General features: G+C 36.2%; 1 protein-coding gene across 4 annotated transcripts in view; it reads right to left on the bottom strand.

Annotated features, from left to right (window-relative positions):
- Nucleotides 1-2,552: 2,552 nt before the first annotated feature.
- LOC149831636 (uncharacterized) overlaps nucleotides 2,553-7,619 on the bottom strand; it is a 31,519-nt gene continuing 26,452 nt past the window's right edge. For 3 of the 4 annotated variants that reach the window (XM_090012156.1, XM_090012155.1, XM_090012157.1), the window contains 10 exons: nucleotides 6,641-6,766; nucleotides 6,450-6,563; nucleotides 6,023-6,141; nucleotides 5,768-5,855; nucleotides 5,584-5,676; nucleotides 5,334-5,423; nucleotides 5,079-5,198; nucleotides 4,822-4,913; nucleotides 4,557-4,629; nucleotides 2,553-2,737 (listed from right to left, as the gene is read on the bottom strand). In XM_090012156.1, the coding sequence (XP_089868282.1) occupies nucleotides 2,684-2,737; nucleotides 4,557-4,629; nucleotides 4,822-4,913; nucleotides 5,079-5,198; nucleotides 5,334-5,423; nucleotides 5,584-5,676; nucleotides 5,768-5,855; nucleotides 6,023-6,141; nucleotides 6,450-6,563; nucleotides 6,641-6,766 (969 nt within the window). In that variant the 3' untranslated portion in view covers nucleotides 2,553-2,683. Of the gene's footprint in view, nucleotides 2,738-3,454; nucleotides 4,008-4,556; nucleotides 4,630-4,821; nucleotides 4,914-5,078; nucleotides 5,199-5,333; nucleotides 5,424-5,583; nucleotides 5,677-5,767; nucleotides 5,856-6,022; nucleotides 6,142-6,449; nucleotides 6,564-6,640; nucleotides 6,767-7,619 lie in introns of those variants that run through there. The other variant, XM_090012158.1, reaches the window with a different exon arrangement.

Raw genomic sequence — 7,619 nt, 5'->3', positions numbered from 1 at the left:
CGGTCAAAGAGAGCAATTCAATGATTCGCCTGTTCCTTGCAATGATCTTAATAAAAAAATCAAAGAAAGAAAAGCGTAAAATAAGAGGCTCACCCTATATCTATCCACAGTGCGATAGATGCATTTTAGTGATGACGGAGACATGTATCGTTATCACAGGAAATTAATGGAGGTGCTTGGACCACAGAGTTTCCAATAACGAAGATGGTGAGCTCCGTTGTAATCTTCTTGCTGCATTCTTTTCTCTTTCTCCAACATGATTAGCTGAAAACCTAACAAGCAAAAGAACACCATCACCTACTTTAAGAACTTCATAAATATCTGTAGGGATGTTAACGGTTTGCATCCGGGTTAGATATCCGACCAAAATCGAGTCCCTTTAGTCAGATTGAGTAAGGAAAAACCAAGTTGGAATGCTAATCAGACTCAGATCCGGTTTGTAAAATTCTCGCATTTCTGACCTGATTATATGTATATGTCAGATGTATTGAGGTATATACTCTGATATGATCGGGGTTCTGCATAAGCTCTATGCATCCGAGCCTGAATTTGACCCCAAACTCAATGATCGTACATCCAACTATACCTGACCCAATTTCGACTTGTCTAATTACATCGCCAAATATATGACACTCATGATCACCAATTTTTATTACCTCAAATCAAATTTCAAACTCTAAACTGTTCATGCTATGCTTTGCATTGAATAGCGCCGCTGATAACAATTAATTTTTCAAATTTGTTAACAGCAACAGAAGTTGGTGAACTGGTTAAAATCCAATGTAAGCTTTGGTTACCCACATATGAGCGGAAATCAAATGTATATGATAGAATAAGTTACATTTGGGGCATCTTTGCTTGCGGTTCATGATCCGAAATCACGTGATTTGAAATCATGTGCTTTGAAATCGCATGGGGATCACTGGGCGTGCGAGTGCTTTTTACTGGTGGGCTCCATAAGGGCTTGGTGTCGGTGACCCCACCTGGAGATAACCCGCTTTGGCAGGGAACTTCGTCATTAAAAAGAAGCACATACACACACGCAGGCTGAGGATTGAGATTTTGAATCACGAGTAAAATGGTCCCTAATATGATTGCCAATCACATGAGAGATTCCTTCTCACGGTTGCTTGCATGTGGGATGGGAACGTGAATCACTCTCTCATGATTGTTCATTTAGGGTTAAACAAACGCCCCTTAATGTGTTTTGTCCTGTCCATAGGCAGCTGGGACTTTATCAGACCCCAGACCCCACCATTTTCATTCATGCTAATTTGAGGGAAACAATCCCACACTTCAATATAAGATGGCTCGTCTTCAAATAGTACTGAAGCTTGTTGGTATATATTGATTACTACTGGATCCCTTTTAAAAACTCCAGTGGGCCGCAGGACTGGCAAATGTGCTGAATGAGATGAGCTTGACCTGTTTAAGTTGAGCTTGTTAACGTACTAAGCTTGCATAATTAAGGCTGAACTCCAGGTCCAACTTGGGCTAAAGCTTATGACAAGAGGGGCTAAGCTGAGCTGCAGTAGGCGCTTGAAAAGGAAAAAAGAAAAGATTTTTTTTTTATTCAGATAAGATAGGAATGAAGCACTTGGCTGTCTCTATTTTTACTATAGATGTTATGAGTTTCCCAGGTAATTAGGATAAATTTCTTAAACATCTGCTATTACCATGTACAGTTTTGACTGTTTCGCACATCGGTATTTGGAACCAATACACTTGATGGGCGGTGAGCTAGGGTGTATAAGTACCAATGCAACTACACTCCAGCCAACCATGAGCAGACATCCTCTTGACATGGCAAATAAGTCCAGTCTTACATATTGTGCAAAAATAATCATTAAAGCATTAATTTCTGAAATCAATTCAGTGCATCTAGAAAGCAACATTCTCACCAACTGATTGCAGTCTCTTTGGAAATTCTGCAAGTTTTTGAGCAACATTTTTTCCCTGGATCATCATCAAAATGATGTGCAGAAGCAGTGACCTTAAGATTTACAAAAAGGATCACATCCTTTGACATAAGATGGGTTCCATCCTTATGTCGATCCTAGCCATCCAGCTGAAGCATCTGGACAGATAGGATCAGTCCACATCCAGGTAAAAATGTGGACCAATACTAACCATTGATTGGATGGCTAGGATTGAATGTAGGATGAAAACCATCCTATGTCAAATAATGGGATCCGTACTCTGCCATTTGTGGACAAATCCCAGAGAAAGATCAACTAGCACCTCATCTTAAAAACCTTCCCTTTGATTTGTATAATTTGCACTTGGGGGAGCTTGGATGCTGATAAGTGTGCAAAATGAATCTCTCTCTCTCTCTCTCTAGAGAGAGAGAGAGAGACCACTTGCATACGGGCTCCAAACAATGGCTACAAAAGAGGGAATTGAATTATAACTTGAAACCAGTACAGATTTTACGGCAATTCTTATTAAATACAATTACCAGGTATTCAATTAACAGAAGCTGAGAAACTGCAGGGAAAAAATTATGCCCTTAACAGAGCTTTTGTGACCAATTTACACGACACAAAGAATGAACAAAATATTTTCTATAACAGTATATATACACACCCCCACGCTTTCTGATGACCACAAAAAATATCAGACACAAGGATAGGTCAATTTGCCCATTCTTTGTGTAAACAGGCACAAGGATACCATAGACATCTTATACAATTTGCTCGCCTTCATGAATAGTCTCTGCAGTCTCAGCATAAGAATCCTGTTTCATGAAGGATCAATTTTTTGTAAACAACATTTGATGCAAAAAGGCCTTTTGATGTCATGATAAATTTTGGACTGACAGAAATATGGTTGAGGATTCAATAACACTGAAATAAAATGCTAATCTGCAAAAAATGAAGATGATGGCAATGCACATCAGTCATCACTATTTGACAGATTTTTCCTCTTTTTACCACAAGTATTTTTTTTAATAATTGAAACAAGATAAGGATGCCGTGGGGATTTGATAAGGAAACCCAGTTTTATTCTCACCTCTCCTGAGAGCAATCGTTATGAGAGCTTTTATATGGGATCATATAAGGGCATGCCAGAAGGTTCAACAAAATAATATATCAAGGTCTATTATTCATATCTAAGTGGTATTTCCAACATGACCCCTTCTAGGTAAAGATTTCTATCTTATTTATATTATGATCACTTTAATAATTTATTACTGTTTGTATGTGTACATCTGTGGTTAAGATTAATGGATTAATTAAAATTACTCTTTACCAATAGAAAGTCCGTAGAAGCTGGAGAAGACTTAGATGGTCATATATAGGTCGAGGTTAGGAGCAAGAGAACAGCTATGAAAGAGTATTGATGGCTGCACCACTTAGCAGCTTGAAAACAAAGGAATGCTAGAATATGTGTGAGATATTTTCGCTCGAGCATTTCTGAGTCCACCAAAAGTTGATGGAACAGAAGAAACCACTAGACACAGAGCCATTACGAAACCATGCCATACATAGCCTGTTGGCAGCCAGATACACATAAATATCTTCCTGACATAGCATACACTACTCATTGTATCTTGGTTCACAAGGATCCTTTCTTAATCACTTGATGTGATTCTTTATTCAAAAAGAGGAATACTTTTCTTGTCGTCACACGAGTCAAGTCATTGCTCCTCTGCCTACACTGGTAGTATGGCACCACCTTTGGTGAAGACTAATTACTGGTTCTTGTATTCTGACGAAGTTACTTCTCCAACAGCATAGCTCAACATCTTGCCCAGTTCATTATAAGGCCGAATATTGACATACGGCATAGACCACTTTTGAGGTTATTTGGCTTCATTTCCAGCCACCAAATCTTAATATTATAGAACAGACTTTATTAAAACAAACACATTACATCATGAAAACCTGAACTTAATGATGAAAGTAAATATGCAGAAATGGATAGACCCTGTTGAGTATTCAGCTCGCAATTTTTCTCCTCATGCTTCTTTTTAGCAGCGTGAAGACTTTTATATGAGATCAGACCTGCAAGTTGTCTCAAGAGCTTCAAGGCCTCAAATGTTAATTACAACCCTCTTGATTTTTTATCACTATGCATGGGGGATCTGGTACTGTCTTTTGTGAATTAGGCACTCTAAGCATTTAGCAGTGGTTCTTTAATGTTTTTTTTTTGAAAGAAGCAGTGGTTCTTTATTGTTTATGCTTGGTTTTTGTTGTATGCAGGGTAATACACCCTCTATAAATTTCTTCTTTTGACCCTTTGCATAACAGAACCAACAAATACACAAAATATAACAACATCCATGTTCTCCAAATAATTCAAACTCATACAATAGAAAACAAGACAAACTAATCTTTGAAGGGAAAAAAAGAATAAAGAAAAATTTTAGCAGAAAATTATAATGATGACATGAAAATTTATACATACAAAAATTTGAACATTTTCTGTTTTATAGTATAAAAGCAGTAAGATGCTAAGAAAACACTGATATCTAACAACAAAATCAGGACATTAACTGGAGGAGATTAGATGAAAATGCAAAGAACATGATAAACTTTGATACATGCACTTACTTCTGAAGGCAAGTCCGCAGGAAGCAAGTCCGCAGGAAACAAGCGTATGACACTGGGATTAAACTTAAATCCACTGCACAAATTTCCCATGAGATGTAGATGAAAAAATCAGCACACATTCAAGTATGTCAACTATGTCATTTGACAAAAGAGCCAACAAAAAAAATAGTAACAAGAGACAGATTGATGTTTACAAAAAAAAATAAAGGGCAAAAAATGGCCAGCCCTAGAACATAAAAATCTCAGGAATGTTTGGAAACATCACCTGTTAGAAAAAACTAGCCGCCATACATATGGAATGAAAAACTCCTCTGGATGATGCTCTTGTTCATATGTGAATCTCAACTGTGTAAACATCTGGTAAATCCAGCCAGAGTTACAATTTTGCATAAAGAGATTGCCATTTGCAATTAGTGAATTTTCAAGCAACTATAGTAAGACGGATCAGAAAAGCTTAAGCATAATAAAATGTCAAAAGACCTGCCTGGGGAGGAATCTTATCTGCAACTCAAATTACTTTACCTTCATTCCTTCAGCTCGCCAGAAGCGACAATTGGTGACTATGACTTGTAATAACGACTCAACAGACCATTCACCATCCACATTTTGTGCATCCATGCGACTATTGAAGAAATCCAATACCTAAAGAAAAGAATGTTTCAGTTAATAAAAAGGCTTCCATCTCCATGATATTTTAAACTAGAAATTATTTAACACACTTAGTAAATTTTGAGAAGATGAATCACAAAAATCTCACATAACAGGAAAAGTCAATACCGTATAAATGTTTTCAACAAGCTCACTAAACCGTGGATGATCCTTGAAAGGCTGAAAGACCTCCTGTCGATGCATTATTGCATATACAATCTGCTCCAAAGGATAATTATGAGGTATATCAATTATCAAATATACTGAAATCAATGAACTTAGTATTATTATCATCATCATCATAGCATCTCCATCCAAGCAGTGACTCATAAACTGTGCACAATATTGAAAATTTTGGAAAAAACAATCTCTACAATACCTCAGGATTTCGAGGCAAAGCGTATGAGAGAATTGCATTTAAGATTTCCAAAACAATTCTGAGAAAATCTGTGTAGATATGTAGCTCCGATGACTGCACAAATTTAACATTTTCTTAGTCTGAATCGGAATATGCAAAACAAACCATCCAAAGACACTGAGAAGATAAAGATTATGAGGAATACTGTATCTTCCACTATGTCGCTCCCATCTACAGAGTCAGACCCAATATTGGGAATCTTATCATTTCTTAATTCTGCCAATTTCATGTACCTGGAAAAGTATCCAAAACTCAAGCACTAGAAGATATCAAAATATTCAAAGGCCTTTTGTCAGCAAAGAAAATTTGCCTTTTAAGAACGGAACCATCTAATTTTCCCGACTTCAATTGCCAAATTAGCAAAATTCAGAGCAATAGAGAAGGCCAAGTGGTAGCATACTTGCGCGAAAGCATATAAAAAAGGCTAACCAGCCTTTGTGAAGCATATGCACTCAACCGGTGGATATGTGGAGCCATGTTAGCCAAAGTAGCAAGGCAGTTTGTGTGAAGATAGACATCCTGGAAATTTTAACACGTCACAAGCAACAAGAAGAACAAACATAACTGTAAGTATAATAGGATTACAGGCATGTTATCAAAACGTTGGAAGTTCCTCCTAAAGTAATATGCAGCAAAATTCAAAATGCCAAAAAAGAATTTTTTATGACAATTTGTGAAACTAATTTTTATGATATTTAACATAGAAAAGATATACAGAATAAGAGAAGCTTTTATGTGTTTTATCATGTAGCACTATATTTAGGAACAGATCATAGCAAAAGAAAATAATTGCAGGTGGTACTACTGCAAAAGGTTAGAGGGCATACTCGCAGTTTTGATAGATTATATTTCACTGTTCTAATGAGTATCACAACCATCAGAGAACCAAGAGAAGTTTGATGCAAAAGGCGCTCTTTGTACCAAGGGACATTTGGAAGTATCTGCAAATGAATACAAAACCTAATAAACAATAAATCAAGGGACATATACTCATAGACAATGCCACTTTGACTCTTACCAGCTTATGGATGCTAGCATTGAAACATGAATCTTGACTCAATATGAGAAGGATAATCAGCAGCATGTATATCTGATTAGAGGTCCTCTTTGAAGCATCATATAGCATTTCTAGCACAGGCACCAGCTAGCCATAAAATTGAACATAGACAAAATAATCAGATTATTGTAGCATGCAAGCTAGAATGGCCTGGTAGAACAATATCTAAACACAAGTAACAGAAATAATATGAAATGGTTGTAAACTTTATGGAGCTGAAGTAATTGGCACCTATATATCATAGTCACAAATATCAGACATTTTTTGAAAACCTCTCGATTTTATCACGAGATTTACAAAGCCTATATAATCCCAATGAAATCATGATAATTTCAAAATATTGTCTATTTTTAGAATATCATGATATTATCACATTATTAATGCAATATTCATATTTTTACATATTTTTATAATTTTAATGTTTTTCTTATATGCTTTTAAATTTTAAATGTACCAATGTTTTCCTGAGATTTGTCCGAGAAAACAAATTTTTTAAATTTATTACAAGATTTTCCTGTGGCAAGAAAATCTCAATAACGAGATTTGTGACTGTGATATATACATGCATATGTACATAGGAGGGCCATTGATTGGTGCAAAAGTGTTCAGTAGCAAATACCATTGATATTGTAGGCAGTAGAATATATATATAGTTCGGAACGTGAGGGATAAGGTATATAAGGAGGTTTATGATAAGTTGGATACCAAAGAGAGCGAGAAGGATATTTATAGGCTTGCAAAGATGAGAGATAGGAAATCAAGGGATCTGGGTATGGTTAGATGTATCAAAGATGAAACGCAAAGGGTTTTAGTCAAAGATGAGGAGATTAAGGAGAGATGGAAAGATTATTTTGATAAGCTATTTAATGAAAGGCATGCTCAGGATCTTGGAGACTTGTCCATTCCTTTTCATGAGATGAATCGTGACTTCATGCGCAAG

The sequence above is a fragment of the Nuphar pumila genome, chromosome 7, assembly GCF_984573655.1.
Source record: "Nuphar pumila chromosome 7, dmNupPumi1.hap1.1, whole genome shotgun sequence".
Taxonomy (NCBI): Eukaryota; Viridiplantae; Streptophyta; class Magnoliopsida; order Nymphaeales; family Nymphaeaceae; genus Nuphar; species Nuphar pumila.
This window is presented reverse-complemented; position numbering and strand designations above follow the sequence as displayed.